The sequence below is a fragment of the Chrysemys picta genome, chromosome 16 (genome assembly GCF_011386835.1).
Source record: "Chrysemys picta bellii isolate R12L10 chromosome 16, ASM1138683v2, whole genome shotgun sequence".
NCBI lineage: Eukaryota > Metazoa > Chordata > Testudines > Emydidae > Chrysemys > Chrysemys picta.
Genome location: NC_088806.1, coordinates 13834548 through 13852312, shown reverse-complemented (window position 1 = coordinate 13852312; position 17765 = coordinate 13834548). Strand labels below are relative to the sequence as shown.

Sequence of the window (17765 nt, the reverse complement as noted above, 5' to 3'; positions counted from 1 at the left end):
AACACCAGGAGAGAGCAGAGCCAAACTGAGAAACACGGGAGAACCAGAAAACACTTTTGATCCAGTTCAGGCAAATGCAGTCTGGCCATGGCGATGTCTCTGGGCTGCATTTAATGGTAACAGAAATGGTAATATAAACACAGCAGACCTCTGCCAGAATCAGGCTTCTCAATTATTTACTGCTCATAAAGTAGCATAACTTTCACAGCTCCTCCATTCAGTATGTATGCAAAGTGAGCCAGTTACATGCTGGGGGCTGACGGCAGTGTAACAGAGAAAGCAGCGAAAAGGAGGGTGTAGCCAAACACAAACACAATACTTCCAGGGCCAGCTCCCATTGACTTCACTAGAGATTGTACCCATTCATACTAGGGGCTGAATTTAGTTCCAGCAAATTACCACATCGGTGCAAGTTGCACTGCTGTGACACTGACACATTCTGAGATCAGTTTTACCATCCAGTTTGTTCATCCACAGCAATTCCACCAGTTGTGCTGCCGTTAATCCAGCTTTACACTAGTGTTAAAGCAGAACTGGACTCATACTCTTTATAAAACTAACTTAAACAGAAGCTGGTCCAATAAAAGATACTCCCTTACCAACCTTGTCTCTCTTCCGTGTCACTTACCTCATTTCCATTTCTTGGGCCACGTTTGCTGCTGGTGTAAGTTTGTGATGTCCATGAAGTTATATCAGGGATGAATTGAGCCCTGAGTGAAACTTTTAATTCCTGGAAAAGGCTTTTTGAAAGTGCCCACGTGACTTGGAAGCCTGAGGGCCAGATTTATAAAGGTATTTAGGGGTCTAATGATGCAGACACACTTAGTGGGATTTTCAAAGGCAACCAATCAATCAAAAGAAATCAATGGGAGCTTTTGATTTTCAAAACATGTACACACCTAACCCCAAGCTCCCACTGGGCCCTGCTCTGTAGAAATGTTGAAATGGAACCAGACAGTATCTGTGCCCGAGAACCCAGAGCCAAAAACTCTGCCTGGAGCTGCCCATACTGAGGGGAGCTTGGAGCTGAGTTCGTAGCATTTTTGAAAATCCCACTAGGATTAGACACCTAAATACCTTTAAAAATCTGGCCCTTGGGCTATTGTGCCTAAATGTCGTAGTGGCAGGCAAACTAGAAAGATATAGACAAATCAATAGCTGTAGAATTATTTAGGACTATGGGATTGTTTATCCAGAGAGTATTGCACTGTTTGAAGAATTGAGTGTAGTATGTATGGACTGAGGAGCAGGGTAATCATATGGAGCATTGCCTGGGGAGTACTTTACTGTTTATCATAGAATCATAGAATATCAGGGTTGGAAGGGACCTCAGGAGGTCATCTAGTCCAACCCCCGCTCAAAGCAGGACCAATCCCCAACTAAATCATCCCAGCCAGGGCTTTGTCAAGCTGGGCCTTAAAAACCTCTAAGGATGGAGATTCCACCACCTCCCTAGGTAACCCATTCCAGTGCTTCACCACCCACCTAGTGAAATAGTTTTTCCTAATATCCAACCTAGACCTCCCCCACTGCAACTTGAGATCATTGCTCCTTGTTCTGTCACCTGCCACCACTGAGAACAGCTGAACTTCATCCTCTTTGGAACCGCCTTTCAGGTAGTTGAAGGCTACTATCATTACGTGGGGTCATCATCAGCCAGGACTATGTTTTATTGTCAGGGCCGGCTCTGGCTTTTTTGCCACCCCAGGCAAAAAAGCCTCCGGCCGCCTCCCCCCCCCCAGCGCGGCAGGGGAGGGCGGCCGGAGCCCCGGGGGGAGGGCGGCGAGCCCCGGCCGGGGCTCCGCTGTCCCCGGCAGCCAGAGCGCTGGGGGGAGGGCGGTGAACCCCAGCCGTGGCCCCACTCTCCCCGGCGGCCGGCGCTGGAGCACCGCGCCGCCCCCCTCCAGGTGCCACCCCAAGCACAAGCTTGGTGGGCTGGTGCCTGGAGCCGTCCCTGTTTATTGTTACTTCTGTCATTTCATTCTGCTGCTGTTTCATTAGCCGGACACAATAATGCCAGACTAAACTGAGCAGTAGAATGATTAAATATAGAATGATAACATTTACTTATAGTAATGATTAAGTCTACCAAGGGCCTGTACTGACTGATGCCTGGTAACATCATGTAAACTCTAGCCACAGTAGCTGGTATACATTTGCAATCACCCAGTGCCCCCTGCTGGTGAAAATATACATAATGCAATAATTAGTGTTTTATTTTTCTACAGAGGATAATAGTCAGCACATTGCTAGTAGTTATAACGAAGTACTTACTTGTGAAATAGTTTAACATTTTGAAAAGCACCTAAGGGCTTGTCTACATAGGCAAATAGTTCAGAATAGCTATAATGGAGTAGCAAATGCCGAACAACTATTCTGCACTAAGTCCCATTGTGGACACTCTTATTCTGCATTGCCTTTGTCTGGTTTAGCTTTCACTACTTTGGAAGTGGACTAAGCAGAAAAAGGTACTCCTGGTGTGGGATGAGAGTGTCCACATGGGAAATTAATGCAGAACAGCTATTGCGCTTTAAAATCCCATCCTAGCTTACTTCATAGTAACTTCTCTATGTAGACAAGCCCTAAGCAGGTTAGGAGCCAAGTTTCCTTTTCAAAAGTGACTTGGGCACTTAGAGCCAGATTTTTAAAGGGATTTAGGTGCCTGAACAATGTGAGAGGTATTGATTATGACCAGGAGACAGAGGGCTTCTCTGCATTGCTGCAGGATGGACTACAGGGGTGTGAATTGCAGCATGCACCGAAGTGTGTCTGTCTAACAGCTAATGAAAAGGCACCTAGTTCACATTAACATAGTCCTGTTTGAAAGAGGACTACGTTAACACAAAGTAACTTTTAGTTTGCACTAGAGTGTCCACACAGGGCAGTGGGAGCACAACACTTCGGTGTGCTCTGCAATTCACACACCCTTAGTCCACACAATGGAGCAGTGGAGACATAGCCAGAGAGTGCACAGGCTACCTAATCAGATGACCTGTCTTAGGGGTCTAACTCCAAGAGGGTTTGCAGCTGAGAATCCCAAGCAGAGGGTGATATCTGTCTCTGGACCATCAGCCAGGTGCACCAGGTGAGCCGCTTATGCACCTACAGCTCTCTGCTCTCCCCACCCTTCTCCTGGGCATTTTACTCTTGGCTAATGTAGGGCACTTCCCACTCAGCTGGCCAGTGTCTGAAAATCTCTCTCTTCGGCTCTTAACTATCCCCAGGCACACCATATGGAGTTTGGGTGAAACTTAGCTGCCTAACTTAGGGCTAAACATTGCACTAGGCGGGGGCCACATTAGGCTGATCAATGCCTAAAATTTTTTACAACTCCGGTCCTTAGGCAGCTAAGTCTCATTGAAAGTCAATGGAACTTAGTCTTCTAAGTCACCCAGATGCGTTTGAACATGTTACCCATAGTGAATAAGTGAAAGAAGCTAATTATTCTAAAACCTTGTAATAATTCTGAACCTTCAACAATGCAAGTAACTTCCTATTTTTCCCCGTGGGAAGGTTTATCAATGCCCGACGGCGCATTCTGCAGCCCATGCTTGACGCGAGCAATCCAGATCCAGCCCCCAAAGCCAAGAAGATCAAATCCCAGCACCGTCCTACTCAAAGATTCTGGCCCAACTCTATTGCAGCTGGAGTGCTGCAGCAACAAGGAGTCAATCCTACAACCAATCCTGACGGTAAGAATGGGGCAGGGACATGGCATGGGATTCGCTAGGGAAGGCTGTAGAGCACATCTGCCTTGGTTATTGTACTTAATGTCAGGAATTAAGGATGTTTGTCTGTGAACAAGCATGCGGTACATTCACACTCTTTGCTTTCCGTTTCTATGGGGTAATGCCAGTTCTGGAGAGAAGTGCGAGGTTTTCTTTCTTGAATTTTATCCAGTTTCTCTCACTGTACTTCTGCATAGACTGAGGAGACTCCAGGTCACCACATACTAGTTAGTCATGCCCCTCCTGGCTGGAAAACTCTACTGGAGAACTATTGAAAATTAAAAATGTAATTATCCTCAGTTTACTAATTTGCCTATTGTTGTAGGCATTAGCTCTGAGACCACTTCCTTATTACAATTTTTTAGTAAAGTCTGCCTGACACCAGCATTAAGTTGCAACAAATATTAGCTATTATTTCTATTGAAGTAGCACCAAGAGTTCTCAGGTTAGATTGGGCCCCATTGTGCTAGGCGCTAACAAAGATACCGTGAGAGATGCTCTCTGCTCCAAAGAGCTTGCAATCTAAATAGACAAGAGTGGGAGAGGAAAGAGAATGGAAGCAGATTGCCCAGGATTATACAAAGGGAGCCAGGGATAGCAGCCACAACTTCTTACTCCAAGTGTAGTACCCCATCCAATAGATCTAGTTGCCTCAGTACTCTGGCTCCCTTAAGTAGCAAACAGGTTACTAATTTTTAAAATGCACCAGAGACAAATTTTAAGGTGATGAATTCACACAGGGTAGAGCTGAGATGCTGGGGATGTAACAGGAAAACAACCAACAGGATAGTGTATTATAAAGTAAGCCCTGAACTGGAAGTGTCAGCATTGAGGTTGCCGGTGCATATGTAATATGATAGTCTTTAATTACATGATCACATACTCTTTTTCCACAGGACCCTGCCTCATTCAGTACAGAGAAAGGACCGTGCTCAGGGAATGAGCCAGCTATTCAGTATTTCCTTTCATTCTCACCATCCCATGTGTGGCCCCTGCCTTATCTAGTGCCTCCATCCAAACCCTGCACCAAATATTAAATGATTAATTTCCTGTTGGGCTTTTCTATGGTGCTCATCATTGTGATATCTGAAACTCTCAACCAATATTGAATGTATCTTCACAACTCCATTGAAGTTATGAGTGTATTATTTGCCCCATTTTACAGATGGGAAAACTGAGATGAAGTGATTTATCAAAGACAGATTTCAGGACTACCTGACTTCCAGTCCCGTGTTCATTCCTTCAGCCCACAATCTATTACTGCTAGCAGGACTGAGCATCCACAACTCCCAGTGACTTTAGTTGCAGTTGTGAGCACTCAACACTTCTAGTCCCAGTCCCAGGTGTCTTACTGTTGGACCCAGGTGGGTAAGGAACACACAATTAGTGGCCATCTAGAGAAATGTGGATTAACATAACTTGCCCCGCATCACACAGGAACTCTGAAGCAGAGCTGGAGAAAGGATTCCAATCTTCTGACAGCTACAGCCTGAATCACAAAATCATCCATTCCTCTTCCTGTGGTCCCCCTTCTCATTCTCTACATGCCTTTCAACTTTAGAAAAAATAAGGTAGGGGTCCTACAGAACTGCCTCATTCCCTACACAGCCCAGATGCAATATCTGAGCACCATCCATCCTATGCGCTGAATAAGGTAGAGTCCCGTGATCATGTAATTAAAGACTGTATCATAATATATAGGCACCAGGGATGGAATGCAATCTTAACTCTGGTATTTCTTAACTTTTAAGTGCTTGACTTTGCAGTTTTAATTATGTTATTTGGACACTTTTTCCAGGGTAATTTCCAGTGTTTTTTAAAAAGAGGAAAATAATTCTATTGTGTGCATCTGTAAGTACCCTCATTATGCATCAGCAACATCTGAACCCGCATTTCCAGCACAGGCTTTCACAACTTGAGCTACGTTAGCTGGTATCAGGAGCAGGGCCGGCTCCAGGCACCAGCGTAGCAAGCAGGTGTCTGGGGCGGCCAATGAAGAGGGGGATGGCACGTCTGGCTGTTCGGCGGCAATTCGACAGCGGGGCCGTCACTCCCTCTCGGAGCAAAGAACCCGTCGCCAAATTACCGCTGTAGAATGAAGCGGTGGTACAGCTGCCGCCGATCGCGATCGCGGCTTTTTTTTTTTTTGTCTTTCTGCTTGGGGCAGCAAAAACACTAGAGCCAGCCCTGATCAGGAGAAGGTTGCTGGTCTCTGTGAACCAGCCACCAGAGGCAGACTGAAACAGTGTGACGAATAACCCCATTTTTAGATATCAGTGCCAAGGACAAAGATATGGAAGGTTCTAATAAGGGAGACTCAAATCCCATTCACTTAGCCACAATGCCTCTTAGAAGGCACAATGCCCCTTATTAGAACTATTTTTTTAAAAGGGTAAATGGGATGACCCAGGTATTGCAGGTCCCTAATGTTCCAAGACTTATAGAAAATCAATATTAAAATTAAAATGGCACACAGTAAATGGATTCAAAGCTGGCTAGCTGATAGGTCTGAAATGTAATTAGTAAACAGGCAATCACGATCAAGCAGGAGTATTTCCAATGGGGTTCCACGGGGGATTGTCAGTGGCCTGGAAGAAACAATAAAATCATCACTGATAAAGTTTGCAGATGACCCAAAATTTGGGGGTGAGTTAAATAAAGAAGAGGACAGTTCACTGATACAGTCATCTGGATCGCTTGCACAAGCAAATATGCATTTTAATACAGCTAAATATAAATAGATATACATCTCATAACGAAGAATATAGGCCATACTTACAGACAGGGGAACTCTATCCCGGGAAGCAATGACTCTGAACAAGATTTGGAGGTGAACATGAGCTCCTCATGTGATACTGTGGCCAAAAGGGCTAATGCGATCCTGGGATGCATAAACGGGAATCTCGAGCAGTAGAGAGTTTATTTTACCTCTGTATCTGGCACTGATGCGACTGCTGCTGGAATATTGTGTCCAGTTTTGTTGTCCACAGTTCAAGGAGGCTGTTGATAAATTGGAGAGGTTTCAGAGAAGAACCGCAAGAATGATTAAAGGATCAAGTCGCTTAATCTATTTACCTTAACAAAGAGAAGGTTAAAGGATGACTTGATCACAGTCTGTAAGGACCTACATGAGGGGGACATATTTAATAATGGGTGCTTCAGTCTAGCAGAAAAAGGTACAACATATCCAATGAGTAGAATTTGAAGCTAAACAAATTTAGCCTGTAAATAAGGTGTAAATTTTTTAACAGTGAGAGTAATGAACCGTTGGAGCAATTTAAGATGGGTTGTGGCATGACTGACCATTTTAAAATCCAGATTCGGCTTTTTCATAAGAAAGGGCCAACTTGGCTTCGGTGCCTCACTGGAGAAGAGGGATCCCAACTGCGAATGTGGTTGAACTAGACCATTTCTTGTTTAAAAAAAGAAGTTTGTATCCACCAATTCTTAAACTCATGAATGAATGGAACATAAATCTGGTTCTCACTAGGTTCATGACATTCCCTTTGAGTCTTCATGTACTGCTGCAGAGTGCTTTCCTAATGACTGTTATAATGACAGGAATATTTAAAAAATAATCTTGCAATATCTTCAGAATTGGCCAAGTCATGAAGTTGACAGTCCTAGATTAGAGTCAGAGAGTCACTGAGAATTCATATAGGGACATAAGCTGCATAAAATCGTTGACTTTTCAACTGAATAAAAACAAGAAAATTTACCTTTTAAAATTTCTTGTCACTATTAGACTAAAATCTGTTTCTGAGCTGCTGTAGGCAGCGCTGCCTCTAAACTTCACTTATATCACATATATACAGATTGCATTACCCCTGCTCTCGGAAGCTGCTGCTATAAATAATTCAAGCAGATGTTGTTGTGACAGGATCCCCGGGGTGCAGCCTGGGATCGTGGGACTGCTCTCCAGCCTGGGCTGTCTCTCACAATGCTTTGCTAGTGACAAGCAGAAAACACCTCCAGGTGCTGATATCACTCAGTACAATCACATGTGGAGCCCCACACCCAGCTATATTGCATGACTGCTCCCAGAGCCACTCATAAATCACACAGAGAAAGGCACCAGCCAAATCCCCCCAGCTCCTAGCCTTGCACCTCAGGAATATACCATCTTACATTGCTCAAGACGAGCAGTGCAAATTTATTAATTGGTTCACCGCTTCATCAATGGAAAGTGGATATACGCCAGCCTTTGTAAATCTGAGCAGGTTTACCAAACGCTCCAAGAAAACTCACTGGTAAAGATCAACATTTAAACAAATTTATTAACTACAAAAGATAGATTTTAAGTGATTTATAAGTGATAGGCAAAAAGTCAGTTAGTTACCAAAATAAAACAAAATATAAGCATGCAGTCTAAACTCTGTACCCTATTAGTCTGTGCGACATCTAGATTAAGCACTGGATATTGCAGTTTATAGTACACGGGTTTCACCCTTGAGACCTGGGCCAGTCTCCTCTGTTGGAGTCTTCAGTCTTCTGAGTGTCCTTGTTGCTTGCAGCATAGGTAGGGGAAGGAGAAAGGCCAAGCATAGAGCCCCTGTGTTCTGTCCCATGTGCTTGGAGAACACAAGTCCAGGCATGTCTGGTGGGCATTGCTGAGTCCCCAGACAAGCAAGGTTGAGCAATTCCCCTGGTGTGGCCTCATGCAGGTGTGGTCATTGAATTGTAGCTCCTCTGCTGGACAATGGCTGGTGATGTCTGTTCAGCACCCACCTGGGTGTTGGTTACCTCCCTTGTCATTGTCTCTGGAGAGCTAGTATCTGGGCGCCTCCAAAACCCACAGCATATTTTAGTGATAACAATACAACACCATTCTCATAACTTCATATGCATTAATGATATATATATTTAGATAGAACAGTGACTTTCAGCAGATCATAACCTTTCCCCTGATACCTCACATGGCCTGCTTTATCTGCAATATCGCAATTATATATAAATGAGGAATATGGGGGTTCCAGGATGCTCCCCCAACATATAGAATGTCCCAGTTGTGTTAACTGCTTTTCTTAAATAGTTTCTTATCCTGCACTTTCCCAATATTACACATTTTAAAGTTCTGAAAACAGATTAAACAATGAATAATTCAAACAGCCAGAGATTTTACAACATGATTTGCAAGACTCTTCTGTGTGTGTGTTAATGAGATTTTTGGGGGGTGGGGTTGTTACATTACTCATTACTTAGCTTAAGAGAAGAGCAGCAAACACTGAGGTCAGCTGCCAATGTATTAAAAGTCATAACTCTCCAGATGAGAAGGAGCATTTGGGAAAAGGGGAGGATTAGATGCAGAGACATTTACAAAATAGGGAGAAAAATACGCACAAGTGCAATAATGTGAAATGAAAGTGAGAAACAGAGAGAAGATGAAGGAAAAGCAGAGAGGCGTAATAGCTCTTGGAGCTCCCATGATTTTATTGTGAGTCTCACAGTATTAGGTGTTTTTCTTAAAGCCGCAGCTCATGGAGGCATGTGCTTAGATGAGAATCTCAGCATTCTCTCCCCACCTTTTATTTTTAAGTTAATCGTGGTTGTGGAGAAAAGCTTGAAAACATGAAAGCTTGAAAAACTCCTGATTTTTAAACCACTCTCATGGATTTTTGAAGGGCCTTACAAATGAGTTTTGAAGGCTTAGAGGTGGAAGTACTGGAGAGGTTAGCCTCCCTTTTCCCAAAACCGAGGGATGCTGCCATACTTCCTTTGCCTTCTGGACCCTTTTTTGCAAACCTGCCCTGGTCTAGGCCCCAGTTATCTCAGCGACTACTCCCCTGATGTCCCACCATGACAACTGTGCTCAGAAGGTACATTTTGGCTAGCAGAACGAACGGTGATGCTCACAGGAGCATCTTAAGTCTGAAATCCAGCCCCTCTGGCTGTAGGTCCCCACTTTTAGAGCAGCCTGTAGGTTCATCATTTTCTGTTTAGGCTCCCCACTGACTGCAGGCTGCATTGCAATCATACAGTCATACAAGCTAGAAGTAGAAAGGACATGTTAGGTCATCCAGTGCACATCTCAAGGATGGGTTGCAAGACAGGGTTGTTCCTTACAAGGTATTTCCCTGTATTCCATCCAGCCTGATTTTAAATGTCCCAAGCAATGGGGCCTGGTCCATTTGTGTTCAGAAACTGTTCCATACCGAATGCATCTCGCTGACAAGGATTGCCTGATGTTGAACCTAAATTTTCCCTGTCTTAATTTCATCCAGTTTATCCTAGTTAAATCTCTTGTATATCACTAAGTAAGTTCTCTGCCTCCTTAGTGTTAATATCTTGTAGATATTTCCAGTCTGTTAGCCTGTCTCTTATAAATTGCAGCGTATTCGTGCTATTCCTGCAAGTCATTCTCTAGACCCTTAATGTCCATCCATCTGTACAGTGGGTTTCCCCTTCTCTCTTAGGAACTTGGAAGCAGATCAGAGTTTTGACCCTGGGCTGGGCTTCAGGGAACCAGTTCCAGAATTGTCTGCATTCAAGTGGAGCAAATGGCAAGATTGGGGGGAGGGATAGCTCAGTGGTTTGAGCATTGGCCTACTAAACCCAGGGGTGTGAGTTCAATCCTTGAGGGGGCCACTTAGGGATCTGGGGGCACAATCAGTACTTGGTCCCTGCTAGTGAAGGCAGGGGGCTGGACTCAATGACCTTTCAAGGTCCCTTCCAGTTCTAGGAGATAGAAATAATGGAGATATCCTTTCTTCTATTTCTATTCAGGCCTCCATTTTCAGCACAACTATTTTACTATTGCAACTCACTGGCAGTAGCCTGTCTTGTTCTCTGTGTTTCTGGTTAGTTTCCCCAGCTGTATTGGATGCATTTTTCCAAGACGAGTCTGTTTTAATTATTTTAAGCTCACGTCTCCATCTTTTTTTTTTATCACTTTTTGATTCTTTTATCCTCACAGGTGTTTGCAACTCCTCCCAATATTGTACCAGGTGTAAATGTACTTAGTGCCCTGTTCTGCTCTAGTAACACAGATTGCGATTTGTGCATCCCTAGTCTTAGAGATGTTTGGTCAGTGTTTTCCCGGTGGTTTTGGGGATGATATTGGGCCAGATCCTTAGCTGGTGTCAATTGGTGCAGGTCTGTTGACTTCGGTGGAGCTCTACTGATTTACACCAGTTGAGGCTCTGGCTCATTTCGGTTGGTGGTAACCAAGGTAAAGTGTGTTCCAGATATTGACATGGTGGGCAGTTAGAAATACGTATAATAATAACAACTGTACAGTGTTGCTTAAAAGAGCAACATTAGCAAAGTGTAAAGAAGAAGCAGGTTGGTGACGGGAGTGCATAGCTTTTCTGGGAATAGACTCTGAAATGCCTGACATACTCAAGCAACCATACACAGGTCCCTGAGTGCTTGTGTTCAGCTAGCACTCCACAGCATCATAGTCAGTGGGCGCTATGGTACCAGCACCCCATAAAACCTTGACTTGTCTTTTTTTTAGAAGTTAATGGAGATATCCCATCTCCTAGAGCTGTAAGGAACCTTGAAAGGTCATCGAGTCCAGCCCCCTGCTTTCACTAGCAGGACCAAGTACTGATTTTGCCCCCAAATCCCCAAGTGGCCCCCTCAAGGATTGAACTCACAATCCTGGGTTTAGCAGGCCAATGCTCAAACCACTGAGCTATCCCTCCCACCCAATTGTCTCTTGGGCTGGAGGTGCCCAATGCCGTATCATCAACCTAAGCATTCAAAAATCACAAATCAGGCCCCCCAGAATCATGAGATTGGCTAAAAATCAGGACATTTGAAACCAACAAACAAACAAACAAAAAGTCAGGGTCTTTTTAGTTGCCTCCTGGTTCCTGAGCCTTTTGAGTGCTCTTGGGTCACATTGTCGGGTTTTTCTCCACAACCGTGAAGGCTAGAATCTTTTTATTTGAATGAAAACTTTGATTCTCACATATTGATATGACTCCAGCAGAAGGGGCTTCAAGCATGACATCAAATCTTGAAAGACTCATGCTAAATTTGTGAGATTTGGCAGCACCATCAGATGCCAGGTGCACACAAACCTGTTAAGACTCTTGATTTAGCCAGAAGGCTCCTGTTTACAGCTGCCTTCTGAGGTGCTCCTTTGGAGGACCTTAAATCTCCTTGAGAACTGCAGAGATGCTCTCGGCTTCATCTCCATGGAAAGAGTGGCTCTAGGGGGGATCTCCATGGTAAGACTTGGAGGTATGGCTAGAGTGACACTAGAGTCATTTCTCCCTGGCCAGAGGCATCTTTGAGCTGGAACCAGGGATTGGCAGCAAGAGCAGCATGTCCCAATCAGGCAATGAACAGCGAGTTAGACATTTGGCAGCCTAGCCAGAGCACCTCCCAGCTGATGGCAGGAAGCAGCCTGATCCCCCTCCCAGACCAGGGAAGTAGCAGCCACCATCAAGGGCTAGAAACCCAATCACAGCCCTCCTGTCCAGTCCTTGGACAAGGAGCAGCAAGGGCCAAAGCCTCAAGAAACAGTTAGAGTCACCTGTCCACCAGACGTTCCTATGTTCCCAAAGTTCCTTCCAGGCTTCAGTTTTACCAGGCTCATGTTCTGGTCATTAGGACATTTTATATCATGTATGTAAATAAGGTGATGCATAGTAATAAAATATGCAAATTAATCCACTAAGCATAAAACCTCCAGAATTGTGAAACTTCAGCTTCAACATGTATGCATATAAGTTTGAACACTGTGACCTCTGTGCCTCAGTTTTCCCATCTGTACAGTATGGATAATAGTAATAATAATACTCACCTTTTTAAAGCTCTGTTAGGGTACATCTATACTTCCCTCCGGGTTCGGTGGTAAGCAATTGATCTTCTGGGATCGATTTATTGCGTCTTGTCTAGACGCGATAAATCGATCCCGGAAGTGCTCGCCGTCGACACCGGTACTCCTGCTCCACGAGAGGAGTACGCGGAGTCGACAGGGAAGCCTGCCTGCCGCGTGTGGACCCGCGGTAAGTACCTTGTAGTTCGAACTAAGATGCTTCGACTTCAGCTACATTATTCACATAGCTGAAGTTGCGTATCTTAGTTCGAACTGGGGGGTTAGTGTGGACCAGCCCTTAGATTCTCAGATAAAACTTCCATGCATTGATAGTTTTATTGTCCACGCTTAATATGTCAGATTCAAACTTATTACTGAAAATTCAGATGCTGTGTTGTTTTACCTGAAAAATTGATGTGTAATTCTGTGATTCTGACTGAAAATGCATTAGGTTAAAGAGAAGGTTTGATTGTCGCATCTCATATTGAATGGGAGGTACGGCAAATGCCAACCAATGTGGAGCTCTCCACAGCAAGTCAGCAGTCGGGGGTAAAGCAACGTGATGTCAGATGGCATTGTTGCCCCAGCAAAGTAAACTTGCAAATGTAATTCTTTATATCAGGTGTCGTTTTTATTTTAGGCTCCTTAATTATGGACAATCTGCAGTCCCTGTCTTCCGATAATGCTACCATTGCTATGCAGCAAGCCATGATGGCAGCTCATGACGATTCACTTGATGGAACAGAAGATGAGGAGGAGGATGAAATGGAGGAAGAAGAAGAAGAAGAACTGGAGGAAGATAACGATGAGCTCCAGACAACGAATGTCAATGACCTTGGCTTGGAGCACAGTGACTCACTGGAGTAGCAAAGAATTGAAGGTTCCCTGATTTACGGTAGAGCAGATGCCTCCTGGAAAGATGTTTGCCTACCTAAATCAGCAGCCCGAGGAATTTTAGAGGAACCCTGATCTTTGACATACAAGCCCCCCACATCGCTTTAAAAATTATGTATGACAAAATCAAGTAATGATACCCTTACAAAGTGTCCTGCTTGCCTGCAATACACTGCAGCGGTGGACCGGAGTGCACATTTAAGAGACCAGTAGAATGTGCAGGGTAATTATTTAAGTGAAGGACACATGTTTACAAGGCACATATTGTGGCCAGTTTTTTTGTTTTTTTTTGTGTTGTTGTTGTTGTTTTTGATAAGAACAAAAGTGTTTTTAGGGCAAGCTGTTTTCTGTATGACTGATTCTTTGATGGATGTTATCATGCAATGCCTTTTTTTTGACATGCAGGTGAGAGGCCGGTCTGTTTTCATTTTCACTGCTTTTATGAAAGATTTATAGATACAAAAGGATTGATGCTTTTTTTAAGTGAAAGATTGTAATGATTATAAATATCTAAATGTAGGGAAATCAGAGTTTGCCAATTGTCAGAATTTAAAACTGAACATTGAAAGACTTTAGTGCTGGATCCATTTAGATTCCTGATTAGTGCTGATTAAATGAATGTCAACTCTTCCAGACTACCATCTCTTCCTATACAGAGTGACAAACCCCAGGAAGTACAGAGGGGACACACACATATTGATGTAAATCGGTCTGGTGATGGGGCACCAGACTGTGAGCTGAGCAGCCTTTGTAAAACTTAGAAAACTTTTAATTTAATGGTCTGCTTGTGATACAGTTAGTGAAATTTCTATAGGTGCAATGTCACATGACCAAGAATGTCCTCAAGTGATGCCATCTAGGTACCATTCAATGTTTAGAAGATCACAAATATTCAGAAACCGATCAAGAAATAATTGGGCATTCTTATGTTTTAATGAAATATAAATACAAAATGCTAAATTTGCCTTGTTCATCTGAAACGTAATCAGATTTCAGAATGCTGAAAGCAGTCTCAGATTCTGCTATGCTACAATGCAAGCCATCTCTATTTGATCTCCTGGTTTTAAGACTTCGTGGATTTCTGAACTGGGAAAAGTTTTTTTGAGCTAGCTGAAGATGCTATCCAGATGGTGAAATATAAAAATGTCCCTTGTATTACTTCCACCTCTCATCTGGAATCCCCACCAACTATCCCTCTCATGTAAAGCATTCTGCCGAGAGATTGATGAAAAGCCGTCTTGAAATAAGATGCTCATTTAGGCGATGTCTACACTGAAGGAGTGTTAGCTCTGCTCAAGTTAGTGTGCTAAAAATAGCAGTGTAGCTGTGGTAGCAGGGATAGTGACTCAGTCTAGGCACCTGAGTACGCACCCACCCAAACCCGCTTGGCACACACTCAGGTGGCGAGCCCAAGCTGCCACCTGTGCTGCCCCAGTTACACTGTTATTTGAGCAGAGCTAACAAGTATCTGTCTAGCCACACTGGGAAGTACACTCCCTGCTGCAGTGTCAACATAGCCTTAGGCATGTTTAGTAGCAGTAGGATGGGATCAGAGCCATAAAAGTTTTCTTCACTGAATGAGGAAGAAGACATTTCATGAAGCACTGGCAAAACTAATCACAGACAAGACTTTCCTGAGATCAGAAACATTTGCTGACCTGACTAACATATATACAAATGTAGTAAACAAATAAGAATCAGATTATGGATATAATCACAGAAATGGCAACAAAGGCCCTCTTGTATTCACACAGTAGGAAGGAAATAAACTCTCCTTGATAGAAAGAGATTTCACCCCAAAACATCACTTGCATTCAATCTCCTCCTCTCTCCACTCACTGAATGGTAGAACTGAATATGGTTGTGTTGTCCATAAAATTTCATTGAATGAACTTTCAGTCCATTTGTAGGAGAACAATTTCAGTGACAAGCCTTGGAATCATAGAATATCAGGGTTGGAAGGGACCTCAGGAGGACATCTAGTCTAACCCCCTGTTCAAAGCAGGACCAAGCCCCAAGATAGATTTTTGCCCTAGATCTCTAAGTAGCCCCCTCAAGGATTGAGCTTACAACCCTGGGTTTAGCAGGCCAATGCTCAAACCACTGAGCTATCCCTCACCCCTTGGCTGGCATTGTTGTGCAGGCTGATAATGACCTTTAGCAAAACAACTGGGGCCCTCCAAATTCTTTGAGGAGCAGTCAGTAACTGAGACTGAGGAAGGGCTTCCTGAAATGACTGTATTCCTCCCTACAATGAGCTGTTAGTGAACGGTTTAATAGAAATTTGAGAAAGAAAAAACTTTATTTATAATCAGTGGTATAGAGCAATATGTTTTGCTTCCTTTCCATGCCAGATCATATTTCCCCTTTGAAAATCCAGTGGAATTAGGGCAGCCAGAAAAGAAGAATTCCATTCCACAATCAATTGACATATAAGAACACAAGCAAACTGAGATTTGCACACCTGAGAGCAACCGCTCAAGAGCCAGTAGCCTGATGGTTAGGATACTCAGCGGTGGGGTAGAAGATGCAGATTCCAGGCCCTGTTCTAATTCAAAGCAGGGATTGGACCTGTGTCTCCACATCCTAGGGAAATGCCCTTTCCAACAGGCAAAAGAGCCAGGTCTTATCTACTAACTTCAAAGTTAGGACAACATAGCTATGGTGTTGATGGGTTTGAAAAGTTCACACCCCAGAGCGATATAGGTATGCTGATCTAACTCCTGGGATAGATGCGGCTAGGTCGATGAAAGAGTTCTTTCATTGTCCTAGCTACTGCCACTCAGAGAGGTGGGTTGCTTACAGTGATGGAATGCACCTTACATCAGTGTAGAATAGGGGTCTGCAACCTCTGGCACACGGCTTGCCAGCGTAAGCACCCAGGCGGGCCGGGCTAGTTTGTTTACCTGCCGCGTCAGCAGGTTTGGCCAATCGCAACCCTCACTGGCCGCAGTTCACCGTCCCAGGCCAATGGGGGCTGCGGGAAGCAGCGCAGGCAGAGATTTGTGCTGGCCGCAGCTTCCCGCCACCCCCATTGGCCTGGGACGGCGAACCGCGGCCAGTGGGAGCCGTAATTGGCCGAACCTGCCGACGTAGCAGGTAAACAAACTGACCAGGCCTGCCAGGGTGCTTACCCTGGTTAGAGGTTGCCGACCCATGGTATAGGAAGTGTCACTGTTGGTGTTATAGCCGTACTGCCATAGCACCTGTAGTGTAGACATGGCTGCAGTCTCTCTCACCTGTTGGAGCTGTGCCACTTTGTAGAAACAATTAAATGTTAATTGGACCAGAGAGAGACTGTCTCTGTTGCCTGGCTTTCTCTCTCTCTCTTCCCAGAAATCCCATGCTGGACCTGAGAAACCGTCCCGTTGAGAATGATGCATTTCGGTGAAAAATTTTGGTTTTGAAAATTCTGCCTTTTCAAATGAAAAAAATGGTTTGGCAGAAAATTTCCAACCAGCTGACAGCTAGGATGGAAGCTTTTCTTTTCTGGTTCATATTCTTACTTAAATATGCACAGACCCAACATCAGCCCAGCACTAAGGATTGTGTACACAACTTATTCTTGATGGAACTACTTAACACACACTGAGTTTTGAGACAGTTTCAGTGAGTTTAATGTTTTATGACAGCGCTTGATCCCATTTTTAATTATTATTTTTCTGTAACAATGATTTTTCCTGGCCCCCGAACTACAGTTTCTCGTTTGTTCCTTCTTTTGCCTCTTGAGCAGTTGAGAGGTTTGATTATCTACAATAAGGGTTGAATCCATGATAATTCCTTGGGAATTTATTGGGCTGGCAATGGGCATAAGGGCCTGTTTTCAGTACTGATATGGCGTGAATGTAATATGTAATTTCATAGAAATTTCATTGTAATCTAGTATTAATTCATGTCCATTTATTATAAAGTGCTATCAGATGAGATTTTGCAGCTGTATCTTATTGTGAGTTTATTTATATGTTCTTGATTAAGGAGTAGGAATAAAGGATAAGAGAAATCTAGGTCAATGAAGGGGACCCAGTGTTCCCCAAGACATGAGTTCTCTGAACGTGATTCCCCTTGGCAGGCTTCAACATTGAAAATTGCTGTAATTCTCAAAGTTTAAGATGTCTGAAATTTTAGCCATTCATCATAGCTACCACCATAACTACCTGGTGAGAATGACTTCAAGACAAGAGCTCTCTGTCTCAGAGAAGGCACCAATTCACTGCGCAAGGAAGCTGAAAATATTCTCAAAATCCAGAAGTGCGGTGTGTGGCTGGACAACAGGAACAGATATGCAGGTCTGAAGAGTCATTTCAGTCTATCCAAGAGAGAGTTACAGATCACTTTGCTCGTACTGGGCATTCCATACCTCGGACTGTGAGTCC

At 43.9% G+C, this 17765-nt stretch overlaps 1 protein-coding gene across 28 annotated transcripts in view; it reads left to right on the top strand.

Moving 5' to 3' along the window:
- The window catches only part of PKNOX2 (PBX/knotted 1 homeobox 2), a 658041-nt gene extending 640723 nt beyond the window's left edge, over positions 1–17318 (top strand). For 19 of the 28 annotated variants that reach the window (XM_065570190.1, XM_065570188.1, XM_042851988.2 and 16 more), the window contains 2 exons: positions 3514–3692; positions 13121–17318. In XM_065570190.1, the coding sequence (XP_065426262.1) occupies positions 3514–3692; positions 13121–13365 (424 nt within the window). In that variant the 3' untranslated portion in view covers positions 13366–17318. The remainder of the gene's footprint in view (positions 1–3513; positions 3693–13120) is intronic. The other 9 variants (XM_065570191.1, XM_065570189.1, XM_042851995.2 and 6 more) reach the window with 2 other exon arrangements.
- The last annotated feature ends 447 nt before the right edge of the window (positions 17319–17765 follow it).